General features: G+C 40.9%; 1 protein-coding gene across 5 annotated transcripts in view; it reads right to left on the bottom strand.

The window, feature by feature from the left end:
- Nucleotides 1–20,959, bottom strand: part of nol4lb (nucleolar protein 4-like b) — a 366,154-nt gene extending 345,195 nt beyond the window's left edge. For 3 of the 5 annotated variants that reach the window (XM_072556795.1, XM_072556790.1, XM_072556793.1), the window contains exon 1: nt 18,885–19,761. In XM_072556795.1, the coding sequence (XP_072412896.1) occupies nt 18,885–19,169 (285 nt within the window). In that variant the 5' untranslated portion in view covers nt 19,170–19,761. Of the gene's footprint in view, nt 1–18,884; nt 19,762–20,902 lie in introns of those variants that run through there. The other 2 variants (XM_072556794.1, XM_072556796.1) reach the window with 2 other exon arrangements.
- Nucleotides 20,960–21,162: the final 203 nt, after the last annotated feature.

The following is a 21,162-nucleotide window of genomic DNA, read 5'->3' on the forward strand; positions in this document are numbered from 1 at the left end:
CTCCATTTTCAAGGAACTATGCACCTGCACCTCTCGGCCTCTTTGTTCAGCAACACTCCCCAGGGCCCTACCATTAATTGTATAAGTCTTGCCCTGTTTGCCTTACCAAAATGCAGCGCCTCACGTTTATCTAAATTAAACTCCATCTATCACTTCTCGGCCTATTTGCCCATCTGCCAAGGTCCTATTGTACTCTGCGATAATCTTTTTCACTATCCACTATACAACCAATTTTGGTGTCATCTGTAAGCTTACTAACTATCTCTCCTATATTGATATCCAAATCATTTATATAAATGTCAAATAGCAGTGGACCCAGCGCCGATCTGTGTGGCACATTGCTGGTCACAAGCCTCCACCACCACCCTCTGTCTCCTACCTTCAAGCCAATTTTGTATCCAATTGGCTAGCTTCATCATCTGGATTCCATGTGGTCTAATTTTGCTAACCTGTCTACAATGCAGATCCTTGTTTAATGCCTTGCTGAAATCCATATTGATAATGCCCACCACTGTGCCTCCATCAATCTCTTTTGTTGCCTCTTCAAAAAACTCAACCATTCGTGAGAAAGAATTTCCACACACAAAGGCCATGTTGACTATCCCTAATCAGTCTTTGGCTTTCCAAATGCATGTAAATCCTGTCTCTCAGAACCCTCTCCAATAACTCACCCACACTGACGTAAGACTCACCAGTCTACAGTTCCCTGGTTTTCCTTACACCTTTTTAAAATAATGGCATCAAATTAACCACCATCTTCTGGTACCTCACCCATGGCTGTCAGTGATGCAAATGTCACATCAAGGGCCCAGCAATCTCTTCTCAAGCTTGCAACAAAAGTTTTAGGATGCACTTGATCAGGTCCCTGAGATTTATCTATCTTTATGTGTTTTAAGACCTTCAGTACTGCCTCTTCCTCTGTAATATTTCAAGACATGACTATTTATATCTCCAAGTTCCCTAGTTTCCAGGTCCTTCTCCACAGTAAGTTCTAACACAAAATATTTGTTTAGTATCTATACCATCTTCTTTGGTTCCACAAATAGACGGCCTTGTTGATCTTTAAAGGGCCCTTTTCTCTCCCTAGTTAATCTTTTGGCCTTAATGTATTTGTAGAATCTTTTTGGATTCTCCTTAAATTATTTGCTAAAACTATCTCTTGTCTCATTTTTGCCCTCCTGATTTCCCTCTTAAATACATACTAAACATCCATGTTATTTGATTCATTCATTTCTTGTGATAGCAAGTTCCACATTCTCATTAATTGCAGGATAAATATGCTCCTCTTCAATTCCCTATTGGTACTAGTGACTAGCTTATATTTATATCCTCCGATTTTGATCACCCATGCAAGTGGAAGCATTTCTCTACTTCTGCTCTATCAAATCCTTTCGGTATCTTAAAAGATTTCTTTCAAATAATATGGCCTTCTCTTTGAGAGTTGAATCCCAGTCAGTTCAATCTTTCCTGTTATGTATAATTTCTCACCTCAGGTATCATACTAATAAATATGTTTAATTTACCCCTCCCCTAGTGTGCCTACACCTTATTTTATAATCTTGAGACAAGACTGTTCACAATATTTCAAGTACGGGCTAACTAATCTTCTGTGGAGGTTTAGCACAATCTCTCTGCTTTCTATTTCTGCCTAGGAATGAACCCTGGTGTCCATTTTTTTAAAAATAGTAACAATGCAGGTTTGTAAGGCTATTAACAATGTAAGTATCTATCCCCCTGGCTCTCTCTGCTTCTATATCCCATTTAGACATTTATGTTAAAAACTAACTTCTGTGCACTTTATTCTTCCCACCAAAATATATTACCTCATACTTATCCATCCTGAAGCTCACTTGCAAATTACATTTCTTTTCTCCAAGCTGGCCCAGGGAAATATTTGGAAATGTTGTCTACAAATATTGAAAAGTAGGTTTTGCTATGATTGCTATCATATATAATTGTTATCTCAAACGTGCATCCGTGGTCCATGACATGGAGTTGACAGACCAGCATTACACTACCAAGGACTTATCAACTTGTGGGCGGCACGGTGGCACAATGGTTAGCACTGCTGCCTCACAGCGCCGGAGACCCGGGTTCAATTCCCGCCTCAGGCGACTGACTGTGTGGAGTTTGCACGTTCTCCCCGTGTCTGCGTGGGTTTCCTCCGGGTGCTCCGGTTTCCTCCCACAGTCCAAAGATGTGCAGGTCAGGTGAATTGGCCATGCTAAATTGCCCGTAGTGTTAGGTAAGGGGTAGATGTAGATGTAGGGGTATGGGTGGGTTACGCTTCGGCATGGGCGGTGTGGACTTGTTGGGCCGAAGGGCCTGTTTCCACACTGTAAGTAATCTAATCTAAAAAAAACTCTTTTAATATGTCATTTTTCAATATTTTTAGACTCCTTAAAATCCAGTTAGACATTGATGTCTCACTAAGTACATTTTGGCATCATTTGACTCATGCTGTGGTTGATATATAATTTCAGATCACTTTTCCCCATCGAATTTATTCCTGTCTCAGCTCAACTTTCTCTTCTCTTATCCTTGGATCCCTGCTACTTTTCCAATTTCTATCATAGAATCCCAACAGTGTGCAACGTGCCCTTCGGCCCAACACGTCCACACTGACTCTCCAAAGAGCTTCCCACCCATACTCACTGCCCGACCCTATCCCTGTAGCTTTGCATTTCCCATGGCTAATCCATCTAACTTACACATCCCTGACACTATGGGCAATTCAGCGTGGTCAATCCACCTAACCTGCACATCTTTGGACTGTGGGAGGAAACCGGAGAATCCCCACACAGATACAGGGGGAATGTGCAAGTTTTACACACACACAGTCACCTGAGGGTGGAATTGAACCTGGGGCCTCAGAGCTATGAGGCAACAGTGCTAACAGCTGAGCCACCATGCTGCCTAGTTTAAATTGTCCTAATCTGATTCCTTTTCACCACAGGAATCCAGTCCCCCATACCACTAGCCCTCACTGGGACAGTTTTTGTGCCCTCCGGTTCTTCCTGAATGACCCTGTTCCTCATTGCTGAAGTTGTTCTTAAGTTGAACTACATCTCCTTTGACTCTATTCACTTGCCCTAAATAACTGGCGTTGCTATGGGAAACTGAAAAGGTCCTAGTTATGCCTGCCTTTTTGTGAATTATATGGAAATTCTTTGTTCCAGTCTGAGTAACTTTACATCACTATTTACACTTATATTTAGATATAGTTGCTTTTCTACCAAATCACAAAAGATAACACTCACTTTGCTCCAAATTTTTACCCCTCCCTCAACTTCAAATTGTCCATCACCATCTTCCAAAACTTACTTATCTCCTGTTCAGAATATAGGGTGCTGATCAATATCTGGCGTAATGGCCGATGATTCCCACAATTAACTTATTTACACTTCCTCCCATCCAACTTCCTGGAAGGACGCTCCCAGATTTTGCCATATTCTTTTCATGTTCTTTTCATTATATTTTCTATGCCAGTACTTCAATATGTCTACTATTTCCCTTAAACAAAAAAATGTTTTTCATTGGAAACATGGTTTACAGGCAACTCAATCATGTACGTTCTATTTCATATATTCTGCCCTCTTCGATCCCCATGCTCCCAGACCATAAAAGATTCCTCTTTTCCTATCATTCATTCACCAACCCCAACATCATTCATCATTTATGCCAGCTCCAATGCAAAGCTACCACCAAACATATTTTCTCCTCCCATTCCAGCATTCCAAATGGGCCGTTCTCTCCACAATTCCCTGGTTCACTCATCCATCAACCCACCTTTTCTTGCAAGCACAAGCAATGCATCACTTGTTTATTCAACACCTCACCTCCTAGCATCCAGGTGTTCCTTCCTAATGATAAAAAGATTTACTTGTACTTACTTGAATTTAGGACAATAAATTCACTGCTAACTCTACAGATTCTACTATAAAGGAGAGAACAAATGCAGACTGGGTGATCATTTTACTGAACAAGGTCACACATAAGAGTGTCCCTGAGCATTTTGTAACTTCCCATTTAAATTCTTGCTTCCACTCCTATTCTAACCTCAGCCTAATACACTATTCTAGTAAAACTTAAGGATCAGCACCTCGTCTTTCAGTTGGGTATTTATAATCTTCCTGACTCCATGTGAGCAAATACAGCAGCATTACCAGTGTGGAGAAGTTCTCTGATCAAGCCATGCTGTATTTTTGTCTCCACTGTCACTTTGGATGGTATGTAGAGCTTGTCCATCTGATCTAGTATGCAGATAAACCCCTTTTTTAACTGGACAGAATGCAAAAATTAGGAACATGTAGAAAAATAAAGTGGCTCAGGAACAGCCTGTTTTTGTCTTTTTTTTGTCTTGAAACTGTTTGAAATGCTGCTATCAAATTGTACAGAATAGTGCATGTTGTCATGAAAAAAATGGATGAAACTGGTGTTTTGATGAACAGCCAAATTTTTCACAAAATCTCATACAGTCCTGTTCTGCTAACAATCTTGAATATGTTAGTGAGATCTGCAAATGTAAGCCAAAGAGATATGTTCTGTTATTTACACTTCTCTTGTAGCTTGCATATGCCAGCAAACTGCCAGCATGGAAACTGCAGTGTTTATAGATGCACTTGACCTGCAAGTAGATGGAACCTTTTCAATGTGACTATAGTGGTGGTCTTCCTAATGGCACTCCTTTGTTGCCTTCATTGTAATATAATATTCTGATTTTGCATCATTAGTACCCTATAAAATTAATCCTCTCTTTGACCAGAGAAGGGAAGACCAATAGATATGCCAATAGAACTGTTCACTTGGTTCATGAATAGTTCAGCCAAAATACCATTCTTGCCTGGTGCCTTTCTGCTCACTAAGCAATCAGCTAAAAGACTCATGCATTGACTCTCCCATGCCTGTAAGTTTCTTCTCCCTGATTGTAGGCATCAAGAAAATTGTAGTCATGGTGCAGGTGTGACACCTCCATCCCTGATCGCAGTCGACAATACCTTGCTGGAAATGGAGTCATACAGTCGTACAGCAATAAACAGACCCTTCAGTCTAACTAGTCCATGCTGACCATAATCCCAAACTAAATTAGTTCTACGTGTCTGGACTTGGCAAATTAGCAGATTACACTATTTAGCGTCCACATGTGATGGATGCAGAATTTGATGCAGAATTCTTGATGCAGAATTTGATAAACGCATTGAAGAAGCAGCTCCCACCTTTGGTGAGCTTGTGCGACATGTATGAAAAAATATCAAGCTGACGCTATGATCCAGATTCAAGACTGTGGTGCTGGAAAAGCACAGCAGGTCAGGCAGCATCCGAGGAGCCGGAGAATCGACGTTTCAGGCACAAACCCTTCATCAGCATTCGAATCTGATCTCCAACATCTGCAGTCCTCACTTTCCTCTATGTTCCACATGTTGATTTATGAAGCCTGTATATCCTACACTTTTTGGATGACTTTGAAACATGAATAACTTTTGCAGCTATCAAGAAGAGAAGTTCAGCAACTTCAGTGTGTGGAAAGTTATGCTGGGCATTTCGTGGAAGAATGAAGTAATGAATGCAAAGCGCTGAGAATGTTGGAATTCATTAATTATTCATTTGCTAATTTGGGCATGTTTGCTGCATGGAAGATAGTCACATACTTAAGAATTAGCATATGTGAGGCAGAGAGTTACATTTGTAGTGCTGGAAAGGCACTGCAGGCCAGGCAACATCTGAAGAGCAGGAGAATCGACGTTTCAGACATAAGCCCTCCATCAGGAATTCCTCGACTCTGAGCTCCAACATCTGCAGTCCTCACTTTCTCCTGAGTTACATGGATAACACATTTTGAAAGGTGGTTACACTGCACCTCAAGGATGAAAGAAAGGAATAGTCCAAGAGAAACAGGCAGAAAATGTAGGATTCCCCTGAGGTCCCACTCACAAAATAGTTTTCCATTTTGGAAACTGATTAGGCATGCTCCTCAAGGGACTCTGGCCAGAGTCAACCTTCTGGCACCACAAACAGCCTATTGTACAGGAGTATAGGGAGAAGAAAGCAGGAGTGTTCGTGATAGGAACAGTTAGGGGAACAGACAGGCATTTCTACGATGGCAAAAGTGACTCCAAGAGGATGTGTTGCCTTCCAGGGCCAGGATCAGAAATGTCACTGAAGAGCTACAGGGCATCCCAAGTGGGAGTGAGATAAGACAGAAGTCATAATATGTGCTGGTACCAATGATAAAGATAAAATGAAGGATGACGTCTTGCAACAAGAATTCAGGGATTTAGGCAGTGGCTTAAAAAACAGGACCTCAAAAGTTGTAATCTCTAGTGTCACATTCTAGCGAAGTAAGAGAATAGTGCAGATAAACATGTTGGTCAAGAGTTGGTGTAAGGGTGAGGGTTTTAGAATCCTGGATCACTGGGACCGTTTCAGGGGAAAGTATGACCTGTACAAGTGGAATGGTCTGCACCTGAAGCAGTATGGGACCAACATCCTTGCAGGTAGGTTTTCATTATAGAATCCCTACTGCGTGGATGAAGGCCATTCAGCCCACCAAGCACACACTGACCCTCAAAAGAGCATTCCACCCAGAACCACCCCCTACCCTATCCCTGTAACTCTCCATTTCCCATGGGTAATCCACCTAAACTACACATCCCTGGACACTATGGGCAATTTAGCACAGCTAATCCACTTAACGTGTACATCTTTGGACTGTCGGAGGAAATCGGACCACTCAGAGTAAACCCACACAGACATGGGGAGAACATACAACCTCCACACCAACAGTTGCCTGAAACTGGAATCAAACCCCTGGTGCTGTCAGGTAGCAGTGCTAACCACTGAGCCACCATGCTGCCTATGCCACTGGTTCAACAGTAGAGGCGGAAGGATGGGTATGACACAGAGTGTTAATACAACAGAGCCACACTGTACTATAGTAAAGACAGCAAGATAGAGAGACCTCAGCCATGTTCAGTTTCAAGGGAATAAGGCAAGATTGGATTACTTTGATGCAATAAGTATTATAGGTAAAACAGATGAATTAAGGGTGTGGATTGTCCTGTAAAATGATGATAGTATTGCCATCATGAAGATGTGGTTCAGGGAGAGGCAGGAGTTCAAGGTGCAGGATCTTCAGGCAAGACAGGGAAGGGTGTAAAAGAGGAGGTGTTGTTGCATTATTAATTAAGGAGTCAATTACTGCAGTAAGAAGGGATGGTATCTTGGAAGGATCTTTAAACAAGGCTTTGCGAGTAGAGTTTGGGAACAAATGGTGGCATTCACATTGCTGACAGTATATTGTTGGTCTCCAAAAAGTCAGCAGACAACAGAGCAGCAGATATGTAAACAATATACTGAAGCGTATAAAAATTATAATAATAGGATAATTATATTGGGGTTTTCAAATTCCCAACATTATTTGGGATATTCATAATGTAAAGTGTTTCGAGGGAATGGATTTCTTGAAGTGTGTTCAGGAAATCCTTTTATGTCAATGTGCAGAAGGTCCAACAAGAGATGGTACAGAGCTGGACATAATTCTAGGGAATGAAGCCAAATAGGGTGTTCAAGTTGGCACTGGGGGAACATTTTATTGATAGTGTCCATATGGAAAAGGAAATCGTTGGTCTACAAAAAAAATTTTTGGATTCGGGTTAGGCAGATTTTATGTAAAATAAGTCAGGATCTGACCAAAGTAGACTGGGAACAGCTTCCTGTGGGAAAATCTACAGCAGAATCTACACTGGTGTTCAAAAGGAAATGGAGCTCCCTTAAGGGTGAAATGTACAAGCCAGAAGTTCAGAGAACGCTCGATGCTTCAAAATATTCAGGACTGGATAAGAAAGCAAAGAGATCCTTTTAGCAGGTACAAAGGGAGCCAATCAATGGGAGCCCTAATGAAATATAGGTTTTGCAGGGGAAATCTTAAGAAAGCAATTTGGTGAACAAAGAAGGACACGAAGGAAAGGGAGAATCCCTAGTTATCTATAAACGTATTAAAGGGAAGAGGATAACCAGGGTAAGAGTAGGACCAATTAAGGACCAAGGGAGCAATCTATGGAACCAAATGACATTGGCAAGGTATTAATAAGTACTTCACATCTGTCTTCATTTGGGAGGAGGAGGATGTAGGAGGAGGGACTGTGAGGTTTTTCAGCAGATTACATAGTGAGGGAGGAGGAATTGGAGGTTTTGGCAGCCTTAAAGTGGACAATTCCCCAGATCAGGATGCGATACATCCCAGGCTGCTGTATAAGACAAAAGAGGATTTTACAGCGACTCTGACTCAACTTTTAAAATCCTATCTAGCTACAGGGAGGGGGTCCCAGAAGACTAAAGGATAGCTAAAGTAGTTCCACTTTTTAAAAATTGTGGTAGAGATAAACCAGGGAATGACAGACCAGTGAGTCAAATGGGACAGAAACTGTTGGAGAAAATTTGAAGGAAAGAATGAATCCCCAGTTGGAGAGGCAAGGTTTGACCAGGAATAGTCAACATAGGTTTGTCAGCGGGAAGTCATGTTTAATGAATTTGATAGGAGCTGGGGCTGTTTTCCCTGGAGTGTCGGAGGCTGAGGGGTGACCTTATAGAGGTTTACAAAATCATGAGGGGCAAGGATAGGATAAATAGACAAAGTCTTTTCCCTGGGGTTGGGGAGTCCAGAACTAGAGGGCATAGATTTAGGGTGAGAGGGGAAAGATATGAAAGGGACCTAAGGGGCAACTTTTTCACACAGAGGGTGGTATGTGTATGGAATGAGCTGCCAGAGGAAGTGGTGGAGTCTGGTATAATTGCAACATTTCAAAGGCATTTGGATGGGTATATGAGTAGGAAGGATTTGGAGGGATATGGGCTAGGTGCTGGCAGGTGGGACTAGATTGGGTTGGGATATCTGGTCGGCATGGACAGGTTGGACCGAAGAGTCTGTTTCCATGCTGTACATCTCTATGGCCCTATGTTTCTAGGTGATCAGATATGTAGATGAGGCTAGTGCAGTTTATGTGGATTTGAGCAACGTCTCTGACAATGGGAAACTGATTACACATGGGATCCAGGATAACTTGGCAAATTGGGAAAATTAGCTGACTGGGAGGAAATAATTAGCAGTGATAGGAGGCTTTTGTGTAAGTGGAGGCCAGAATCCAGAGATCAGTGCTGGGTCCCTTATTCTTTGTGATAAAGGGGGATGATATGTTTATTTGTAGCTAATATGAAAATTGGCCCAATGGTTGCTAGTGAGGAAGGTGGTGTTAGGTTACAGGAAGATTTAGGTGGGCTGGTCGCAAGATCTAAGAAATTGGATCAGATCTGTCTATCATTCAACAGGTTCATGGCTGATTCAACATTCCTCACATCCACTTTCTTGCATTTTCTTTATAATCCTCGACTCCCCTCCTAATTAACAATCTATCTATTTCAGCCTTAAATATGTACACGGACTCTGCCCCCACAGCTCTCTATGGCATGGAGTTCCAAAGTCTCTCTACCCTTGGAGAGAAGAAATTTCTCTTCATTTCACTTTCAAATTGGCATCCTTTTTTTTGATTATCCCGCCAGTCCCAGACTCTCCCATGAGAGGAAACATCCTCTCAGCATTTACCCTTTTAAGCCCCTAAGAATCCGATATGTTTTCACGAGTTCACCTTTCATTCTTTTAAACTTCCCAACTTGTTTAGCCTCTGCTGATAAGACAATTCCTCCATTTTGGGGATCATCCCAGTGAACCTTCTCTGAACTGCCTCCAATGAAATGATGTCTTTCCTTACACAAGAGGATCAAAGCTGCTCACAGTATTCCATATATGGTTTCATCAGCACCTTGTACAGTTGCAGTAAGACATACTCCAGCTCTTGTTGGCAAATGGGTAGATCAGAGGCAGATGGAAGTTAACCCTGAAAAATGTGAGGTGATGCAATTTTGACATAACAAGACAAGGCAATACTTAATGAATGGTAGGAGACTAGGGAACTCAGTAGAATAGAGAGATGTTGGGGTGCTTATTCACAGATCCCTGAAGATGACAGCATAGATTAATAGGGTAGTTAAGAAGACATATGGGAAACTTGGCTTTATTAGTCGTGGATTTGATTATAAGAGCAGGATTGCTATGTTGAAGCTGTCCAAAACTTTGGTTAGGCCACTGCTGGAGTACCATGTCCAGTTCTGGTCATCTCGCTGTAGGAAGATTGTGATTGCATTTGGTACAGAGGAGATTCACTAAGGTGTTGCTTGAGATGGAACATTTTACAGGCAGAGGCTTAGGCTGTTTTCTTTGGAGCAGAGAACACTGAGGGCGATCTAACAGGTGTACAAGATTATGAAGGGCATGGGCAAAGTGGATACAAAGTAGCTGTTCCCCTTAGTTGAAGAGCTAATAGCAAGGGGGTATAATTTTAGGGTGAAGGGCAGGAGGTTTTGAAGGGATCGGAGGAAAGCATTTTTAATCCAGAGGGTGGTGGGAATCTGGAATGCATTGCCTGGGACGGTAGTAGAGGAATGAATGCGCACAATCTTTAAAAAGTAAACAGATGAGCACTTAATGGCTATGGACCAAATGCTGCAAAGTGGGATTAGTGCAAGCTAAGTTATTGCAAACTCAATGGGCTTAAGGCCCTCTTCTGTGCTGTGTGACTCTCCAACTGTACGATTGTGTAGTGAGTTAGCTGGGATCTTCAAGAGCAAAAATAGACAATGCTGGAAATACTCAGGAGGTCTCTCATCATCTGTGGAGTCAAAGCTGAGTTAATGTTTCGGTCCAGTGACCCTTCTTCAGAACTGGATCTAAAACATTAACTTTGCTGTGTCTCCATAGGTGCTTTCAGACCTACTGAGTTTTTCCAGCAATTTCTGTTTTTGTTTCTGATTTCCAGCGTGTAGAGTCTTTTTTTTAATTCATTTTTTGTGGAATGTGGGCATCACTGGCTGGCCAGCATTTTATTGCCCATCTTTAATTGCCTTTGAGAAGGTGGTGGTGAGCTGCCTTCTTGAACTGCTGCAGTCCATCTTATCCTTTAAAAGTTCTTCCAACTATGATATGAAGGTCCTAAAGATCTACTCTTGCTCCTGGGTCACAACAAAAAAAATGACAACATCATCTCCGTGTTCCACTGTGACAATCTGTGATGACATCAGCTTGACAACGGACACATCAGAACAATAACCCTCAATGACACCTGTGGGAACTAGTGGAGTTGATGGCATGGTGGTATTGTTAGATTAGTAATCCAGGTAATGTTCTTGCATACAGATCTGAAAACCACCATGGCAAATGTAAAACCTTATGCTAACTATTTAGTAATTGTTGTAAAAGCCCAGCTGGTTTACTGATGTCTTTTAGAGAAGGAGAACTGCCATCCTAACCTGGTCTGATGCATGTAACTCCAAATCCACAGCAATGTTGTTCACTGTTAATTGCCCTTTGAAATAGCTAGCAAACAACTCTTGCACTAACAGCATTTCGGGATATGCAATAAATGCTGGCCCATGAATGAATAAAAAAAATTATGGCAGGATCTGCCACTCACAAATTGTCTTCTTCAGCTACCAACAAAATTGCTGAGAAGGTACCCCATACACAACAAATTTGATTTTATACTTGTCTACTGTCTTACAACAGAAAGTTGCTGATGATGAATCTTCCTGGCACAGTATAAACTTCACCATTGCAGGTTACAACCACTGCTCCCATTTATCTGCTGTTTCTCTCTCACACAGGTCACTTTATGACCTTCTGGACATTTTTTGCATTGACCTTGCTATTTCATGTCATTATGTGTTTAAATCCACTCAAATACTTTGCACCAGGTGAAATAGGTAGTTCAACCATATCACTTGATATTACTCAAATCCCAGAGAAGCTAATATCTGGCTCACAATAATTTTCCTTGATTTTGAATATTTAAACATTTAACATTAAACATTAATAAGTTTGCAGATGACACTAAAATTGAAGGTGTCGTGGACAGTGAAGAAGGTTACCTCAGATTACAACGGGATCTTGATCAGATGGGCCAATGGGCTGAGAAGTGGCAGATGGAATTTAATTTAGATAAATTTGAGGGGTGCCTTTTGGGAAAGTAAATCTTAGCAGGACTTATACATTTAATGGTAAGGTCCTAGGGAGTGTTGCTGAACAGAGACCTTGGAGTGCGGGTTCATAGTTCCTTGGAAGTAGAATCGCAGGTAGATCGGATAGAGAAGGCGGCATTTGGTATGCTCTCCTTTATTGGTCAGAGTATCAGTACACGAGTTGGGCAGTCATGTTGCGGCTGTACAGGACATTGGTTAGCCACTGTTGGAATATTGCATGCAATTCTGGTCTCCTTCCTATTGGAAGGATGTTGTGAAACTTGAAAGGGTTCAGAAAAGATTACAAGGATGTTGCCAGGGTTGGAGGATTTGAGCTATAGGAAGAGATTGAACAGGCTGGGGCTGTTTTCCCTGGAGCTGAGGGGTGACCTTATAGAGGTTTATAAAATCATGAGGGGCATGGATAGGATAAATAGATAAAGTATTTTCCCTGGGGGGGAGGGGAAGTCCAGAACCAGAGGGCATACGTTTAGGTTGAGAGGGGAAAAATATAAAAGAGACCTAAGGGGCAACTTTTTCACGCAGGGTGTATACGTGTATGGAACGAGCTGCCAGAGGACGTGGTGGAGGCTAATACAATTGCAACATTTAAAAGGCATCTGGATAGGTGTTTGAATAGGATAGGTTTAGAAGGATATGGGCCAGGTGCTGGCAGGTAGGACTAAATTAGGTTAGAATATCTGGTCGGCATGGATGAGTTGGACCGAAGTGTCTGCTCCCGTGCTGTACATCTCTACAACTTTATAACTTTATTTTAAATTAAAGTAATAATCCAAATGATACAATCTCAGAAATAAAGTAAGAAGCATCATTGTTTTATAATTTACAAGAGGAGGGCTGTGTAAGCTGAAAATGACTGTTGGTATCACAAACAAATGCTTAAAGCTATGAGATTGTTTTCCTCAATGTTTAACGTAATGCAATGACTAACCATATGAATGGGTTAAATGTCTCCTAAAACTGCTACAAAGGAATATCATACTAATTCCAGGTTGATGCATTTTCTTTAAATGAAGAACCAGGATTTTAAACCAGGATTTGTGGGCGGCACGGTGGCACAGTGGTTAGCACTGCTGCCTCACAGCGCCAGAGACCCGGGTTCAATTCCCGCCTCAGGCGACTGACTGTGTGGAGTTTGCACATTCTCCCTGTGTCTGCGCGGGTTTCCTCCGGGTGCTCCGGTTTCCTCCCACAGGCCAAAGATGTGCAGGTCAGGTGAATTGGCCATCCTAAATTGTCTGTAGTGTAGGTAAGGGGTAGACGTAGGGATATGGGTGGGTTGCGCATCGGCGGGGCGGTGTGGACTTGTTGGGCCGAAGGGCCTGTTTCCACACTGTAAGTAATCTAATCTAATCTAAACAAAAGGTATCTGACAAAAAAAAAACAAAATGCCAAAAATACTCAGCAGGTCTGACAGAATCCATGGAATAAAAAACAGCGTTAATGCCTCAGGTCTGTGACCTTCTCAATTGATCAGAGAATGAGCAAAGTTAGACTTGTAATTGGTTTTGAGTAAGTGACAGTAGAGAGTGCGAAGAAGCAGAAAAGAGAGGATGTGTGAACAGAAGTAAAAACAGGATGCTGGAGAAATGCTACAGATCTGGTAGCATCTGGTGAGAGACAAAGTTAACATTTCTTGTCCAATATGACTTCTTCAGAATTGAAGAAACTGTATCTCTACGTCTCTTCTCCAGTACCATTAGCATTCCCTTTGCTTTTTGCTTTGGGCACTGCTACCATCTGTTCTACTTGCTCTTCCTTCTCTCTTTTTCAATAACATAAAACCCATCACCTCCCCAGCTTCCTTCAGTTCGACTTGAAACACTGACTCTGTTTCTCTCTCCACAGATGGTACTAGACACCATCCATATAAATGCAGAGTAAATGAATTATTAAAAGGAAAAAAAAAGAGAAAAACAAACCAGCACAAATAAAACCACAAAATGAAGTGGGGACAGAGATTATGATCTAAAATTGTTTGTATTGACTCTTGAAGGCTAAGTGCTTAGTCAAAAGACAGGTATGAATTAAAAGTAGGACTAGGCCACTCAGCCACTTGAGCCTGCTCCAACATTCAATAAAGTTTTAAAAATTTTCCTCATCTCTGTCTTAAATAGGAGGTCCTTTATTTTTAAACAGTGATTCCGGTACTGTTCTGAAATGCTGTTATTCAAGCTTGTGTTTGTTTATCTTACTGGAACATTGCTGAAGGCCAAGGCCAGAAATTGAGAAAAATAATGTCTACCTTGTTTCTGCTCTCATCTTTCTGCCCTTGGCCTGTTTCAAATGAACCTCAATTCAAACTTGAGGAATAGCAAATCATCATTTCTGGACTCAACAGAGATGTTCAACAATTTAGTTTGTTATTTCTAACCGATTTTGTTCTTTCTCTCTGGCTTCATTCTACCCCACCCCACTCCATTCAGACAGTAGCTATCCTCCCATTCACACCTTTCTACAGACATCTTTTATTTCTTTACTTGGCACTTTGGCTTTACAAGATGTTTTCTGTTATTTGATCTCTCTTTCGTTTCACCTTTTCACAGACCTTCTCTTTCATTCTTCTCATCTTTCCACCTTTCACTTGCAAAACATCTATTACGTATTCATATTTTTTCAGAAAATGTTGGAGAAACACAGCAGGTCTGCCTCACCTGTGGAGAAACAAAGGTAATGTTTGGAGTCAGACATGACATCTTCCAAATGGTAACTTGTTTCTCTACATAGATATTACCAGGCCTGATGAGAATATACAGCATTTCCTGTTTTATTATGAACATTTGAAGCCTCCATTATGTTTTGTCATATCTATTTAAGGTGATACATACTCTACTTTTGTTTTTATTTTTTTTCTGATACTGGAATGGCGATATTAAGTAAGGAACTGCGGGATGAGAGGCACCACACCGTCCCAGGAGGGGTTCCCAGAGACAACTTAACACGTCCATGGAGTTTTTTTCTGTTTCCCTGCGTTCTTCAAAATCTGGCGTGTTTAATTCTATCAGTCTTGGAGTTTGTTACTTCTTTCAAACTATTATTTCTGCCCTTCATATATTTAGTAAATTTTGCAGAGCACTCTACGAAATACCACTCAACAAAAGACGGGAGTATGCATCCTGAAACATTCTTAAACCTGAAATGTTATCTTGCAGTCTTGTTTCGCCTCCGTTGTCTGAATAGCTGATGAATATATTTTTAAAGTTGACTTTTCCTGAATTTGTTTTTTTTTTGTCTATTTAGGCCCAGGTCCTGTTTGGACTTTCAATATGACCATTGACGAAAAATTAATTTCTCATCAACCTGGAAGAGTCGCTGTGCCCGGAAACGTGGAGAGGAAAGTTGGCCTTTTGAATGTGAGTTTTTAAATAATGCACGATTATAATTCCAATTTTTACTTACTGTTCTGGAATTTCCGTTTTCTATGTATACGGTTTCATTTCGTTTATGTATGATTCATAAAGAATATTTATTTTTATATTGTTTTTCCCCCCACCCGAGCAGACTTGCTTTTTGTCCACTTGTCATGTCATTCTGTCGGGTTAATTGGGCCAAATTGATTATTTTTTGGTGACTATTGTGGAATGTAAGGGCCTCGACGAGTTGTGGCAGTCAAATTTGTCCTACTGCTGTGTTTGGGTGCTCCTATTGTCGCTCCTTCGTATTTGTTTAATTAGCCACATTGGGTCATTTGTCCTGTGCACAACCGTAAAGAGCGCGCTGTGGAAGGGGAAAAAAAACATGATCGCAAGACTCCCATTAAAGTTAATTCCTGAAAAAGCGACTGGAGCCGAGTGCCTGGGTCCGCTCTGCCAGCAGACAGGTAATGAGTGTCTCTATGGTAACGCCAGTGTCTAGATGAGAAGTAGGATCCTGGTAGGCGAGCTGTAATCCCACAGCATGCAATGTGGAGCTGTGCAAAGAGCAGCTCCGAGCAATAGTTCCATATATTGTGCATGTCAGGATTTCAAAAGAGGTGTACGAATATAATTTTATCTCTGTATTCAAAATCGCCTTAGTGTTATTTGGACAGATTCGTATACAAATCGAGACAGTATGTTGCGATAAATATAGTTTAGTGTAAACGTCGATTTTATCTTTGTCGAATCAAATAGATGCATTACATAATCATGAGAGATGTGTGAATCAGTGATAGAAAAAAAAACGCGCTGACAGCGTGACCTCAAATCTTTCTGTATACAGTATTTACTTAGCCGACATATAAATAAAAATGTAGGATAACTGAATGTGTTGGTACAAAGTTGTTGCTCAGGTACTAGCTGAGTTGGATTTGGCATGATGAAGGCCACTGATTCCCATTTCTCATAGCAACTGAAAAGTTAGTGAAATTTGTGTGCTTACTGCATTAGACTTTTTGGTGGTCGTTAAGCAATGGGTCTAATTATAAATGGAGGGATCACGCAGTCACATTCCTAACGTTCTGGAAACACTCCCAAATCCCAGCATATATTTTTTTTTAAATGACATTTGGCGCTTGATGTTATAAAACCAATGGAACCCTGGATAGAGATCCTCTAAACAGCAGTAAAAATCCCCAATCCTATATAATAGGTGCGGAACTTGACTCATTCAGTCACACTAAAGTGTCCATGTCTTACCTCTGCAGGAAAGTGTTTTCCTTTAACTTATCCTCTTAATTAAGTAGTCTTCTTAACTCAACTGTTGAATCTAAATCGATGTCTGCATATAAAATCTAATTCCGTGACAAGATCATTGCGAGATGTTAGTGCCTCGCTTCTGCTTCAGATAGGATACTAGCCCCTTACACCAAACATTTTTTTTTCCCTCAGCTTATCACACACTGCCTCCAACTCTCAAAACAGTAGCTCTGAGCGCTAAAGCTTGAACGTATCAGCTCGGAAACAAAACTAACCGTTTTCGAGCCTGTAGATCACTGATCTAATTTGTAAACTATGCAAAAGATCCCCGGAAATCTACTTGACTTCAGACAACCAAACTGAATCGGTACGTTTAAGTACTTAACAGCAAAGACACAATAACATCTGTCAAAGAGCAAACACCAGCACACTGTTCGCATGGTTCATTTCTATTGTCAATATTTAATAACTGCTTGCGCATAAAACCTAACTTTTTAAAAAGTGTATATACTTCCAGCCGAAATAACACTTATTTAAGATAGCCTTCTATAATAATGAAGTGCACAATTTGTCACTATCCATTTGGCCTCCTGCAGAATCATGAGCTGGGACGCAAGAGCTTGTTGCCAAGCAACGAAGTACATCAATGTACCGCAACCTGACTTCTATACTGTCTGTTACCTATTTCGTGATTACTTTTGAAATAAGCAAAAGGTTAGCGTTAAATCAATGTACCTACATATATCCATTATGTGTCGATAATGTTTATACCTCGATAAACAAAAATATCAATTCAGAAACAAAACCATTGAGATTTGGTTCCAAATTTCCCCTATTAATTCGTTTTAGTCCCAGGCGTATTTCTGTTTTTCACTTGTGGTTTCCACTGTTCTGCTCTCCGAGGACTGGCTCATTTAACTAATTATAATGAACTAATCAACTAGGTGTTTTGCACCGCTCATCGAAGTGCAATGTACCTGGCCAGGACAATGCTAATGCAGACTCATTAGTGACTACTGCAAGCCATGGAAAATGCTGAATAAATAGGAGGGGGTGGGGTTAATTAAAACAAGACGAAACAACGAAACAGAATGGAAATTAACAACATGGTTGGGCACTATTTTTAAAGATCAATATGATTGACTTTTAAATCCCCCTCGTGTTCCTCTTATGAAACTGCCGCTCGTTTTACATAAAGCGAAAGGATCCCGTCTTCTCCCAAATAAGAAAACGGAAGATCTAACTGACACGAGTACTATATGTCAGACAGTGAGGTGGAGACTAGTCATAAACCATGCCACTTAAGATGGCACTGAATAATAACAAAAACGAGGCGAAGATGGAACAGAGACAGGGGGAGACGGTCAAACATAAAAATAAACACGAGGGAAATGTATATAAAAGCATTATAGAAATAAACTAGTAGAGAGATAGAGAAAAATACAGACTGACGGGTACAGAGAGCAGGAAACAGTCGATGTGTGCCAGAAGGCATCGCGACAGCACATCACTGCAGAATAGTATTCCAGAACAGCTCAGTGCTCTTCATTTTGTTTTGCATCCCGAATAAATTTTTATCAGTTGTTTCGCAGACCCTCCCAAAAAACAAAAGGAAATTGACGAATCACAACTTAATTCCTCTTACAAATAGATTCTGTTCTATGCCGGCAAGGACGTAATTTTGGAAACTCAAACAAACTTGCAATATCATTCTGAGGGTCACTGGACCGAAATGTTAACTGTGATTTCTCTCCACAGATGCTGCCAGAACTGCTGAGCTTTTCCATCAATTTCTGTTTTCGTTTCTGATTTCCAGCATCCGCAGTTCTTTTTATTTTGCAATATTATTTTGCAGTTCAATTAACATATCGAGCTATAGATTTCATCTTCATTCGGAGTTCATAACAACTATTTGTTTTCTTCCGAAACGATCCAACAATAATTTAAGATCAGATGTCGGGTTCTAAAATTTGGAACGACCTTTCATTTACCTTATTTTTACCCGGAGACAGTGGCCAGGTGTTCAACATTAAGCAGTCATGCAAATCAGTACGTGACAGCCGGAGAGAGGGCCGCCTCAAATGTAAAATTAACACAGCACAGTAACTATCAGACTTTAAGACAGACAAAACATTTATTGACCAGATATAAATAAATAAATTTCCCACTCTGGAGACTAACCGTTGTTTTTACTGGTACGTACACCGCTGGTTTTCCGGCAGCACCCTTTTTCTGATCGCCCATCCCCAGCTGGAATCCCTTCGATTTCACCCAAAATTTGAATTTGGCATTATCGACCGAGCTGAGCTCTACTCCGCTCAGGAGCTGCACAATCCGGTCGTATTTTTTCCGAGTGACCGTCTTTGTTTTACCCGAATCCCCGTAGGTCCTCAGACACCAGTCCTGAAAGTGACCGTACATGTCGCGATCCCCGCTGCACTCCCAATCGATCGCTTTGTTCGCCATGTAGAAAGGAGGTTGGGGAAGGGGAGGGGGGGGGGCGTGGAGGATCTTTACACCTTCGTAAAAATACCCCTTTCAAAAAAAAAGGAGAGAAAATGGGCTCAGTGAGTGAGCGCTTCGGTGGTTTTTTTTGTCGCGGAGAATCTCCTCACCGCCCCCTAAATAAAATTGCAACACAAGCTTACAGAGATCGTCCGGATCAATAAATCTGATGGCCGGGCATGGTCACTGCGATTGAAGCAGCGAATCTAGTAGTGAACTACAGCTTGTTGCAGGTTGGATAGGCTGGATTTGAGAGGTTGGGGGCTGGCCCTAGGGTCCGGATGAACCGCTCTAGGTGATGGTACACTGTTGGAAATGCGCCTCCAGAGGGGTCTCTGTTCCTGGTCCAACCCCCTTTCCTCTTCCTTTTCTCACCCGCTGACCTGATTGGACGCAGTGACAAAAGTTTCTCGGGTGACGGCCAATCAATGATGTCACGGCCAGATGTCCCATTTAGGAATGCGGTGGAGTGCGCCTGCGCAGGCTGAGAATGGAGCAAGAGGGGCCAGTCCTCAGGGTTTAGGCTCTTCTTACTGCGCACTGCACCTCTAGTCTGCAACAAAGCACATTGCCTTTAGTTTAGAATATAGAATTTAAAATTGCATTTTTTTTGTTAAACCCGTGTAGAGCATCGTTAGTATGCCCTCTGGAAGTAAGTATTGTATGGACGACACTGATAGATGTGCTAGGAATATTTTTAGATTTAGATATGCATTTGAAAGATATACTCTCTGTTCTTTCCTCTTGAATCTACTAATTTAAGAATATGGACAATTTAATGCTCATCATTCCAGCTGATTGTACATGTTAATGACAAAATATGATCCAGAACACACATTCAGGGTTTACAACCTCTCTTGTCACACTTCCATTTCTCAAATCTTTGGTTTGAAAATATAAAAATTCGGTCTAAGTGTGAGAATCTATGTAATTCAGTGTCCTAATTAAATATGAATTTGCCATATAGCACTTCAGAGGCAAATTTTCAGTCTGTGTTTTTATTAATTTAAAAAGTTATTGTAGACGTTTCTGTTCATTAAATATATTGTAAGTAGGAAAACGAGCCTAAACAATTCATTTAAAATTAACAAATTTGAAGTGAATTAGAGAAATCGGAAGTGTTGACTCTTTAAAAATTATTATAATTGCATTTCTTATTTAAAGCTATATTTAAGATGTTGTTACTAGGTTTTAGCGGACACAGCAATGATGATCATTGATAGATTACGTGGACAAGTAGGATAGGCAGTTTAGACTCTGCTTCTCCTAGTAAATAGAACATCCAACTAACCTGGAAATGACCGTTCGTCTGTTGCCATGGCTGCATTGCCGTAAACATTAGCTGAGTGCAAATCCATAGTTCTAACATGCTTTGAGTAGTGTTTTGTCAGAAGCTTATTTGTAGAACTGAAGTTGCCCGCGCGGTATAGCTGTCACTCTCACGAGAAAATAATTAAATGATCAAACGCACGAGAGTGGACTGGATCCCCGCAGAGTCAACATATTGACAACTATTTCCTAATAATGTTTCTAGTCCCAACTTTGTTTAAGTCTAATATTACATTATACGGTATCCTTTGTACGTTAGCATGTCCTATTCTACGTGAGTTTTACTTTTAGAAATGTTAACAGAAATTCTGCTGATCGCAACAGATATGTTGATGAATTTACTAATAAAGTGTGACATTTGTTACCTTATTTTATGTCCATTTTACTTTTGGCCATTAACATGTGTTTTAATTCTGTCCTGATCGTCAGTTAGAAATGATTTATTGATAAATTTTCAGCAATTGTGCCACAACCGTTTGTTTTCTTCAGGCATCATCACATGTGCAGCAGGCTGGCAGTATGTGTTGGCATCGAGAAGCTGTTAATAGATAAGATAATGAACCAAACAAAACAAAACTACTCCACAACATGAACTATACACTATATATGTTTTTAAAAAGATAAC

Source organism: Chiloscyllium punctatum, chromosome 37 (assembly GCF_047496795.1).
Source record: "Chiloscyllium punctatum isolate Juve2018m chromosome 37, sChiPun1.3, whole genome shotgun sequence".
In the NCBI taxonomy this organism is placed as follows: Eukaryota; Metazoa; Chordata; class Chondrichthyes; order Orectolobiformes; family Hemiscylliidae; genus Chiloscyllium; species Chiloscyllium punctatum.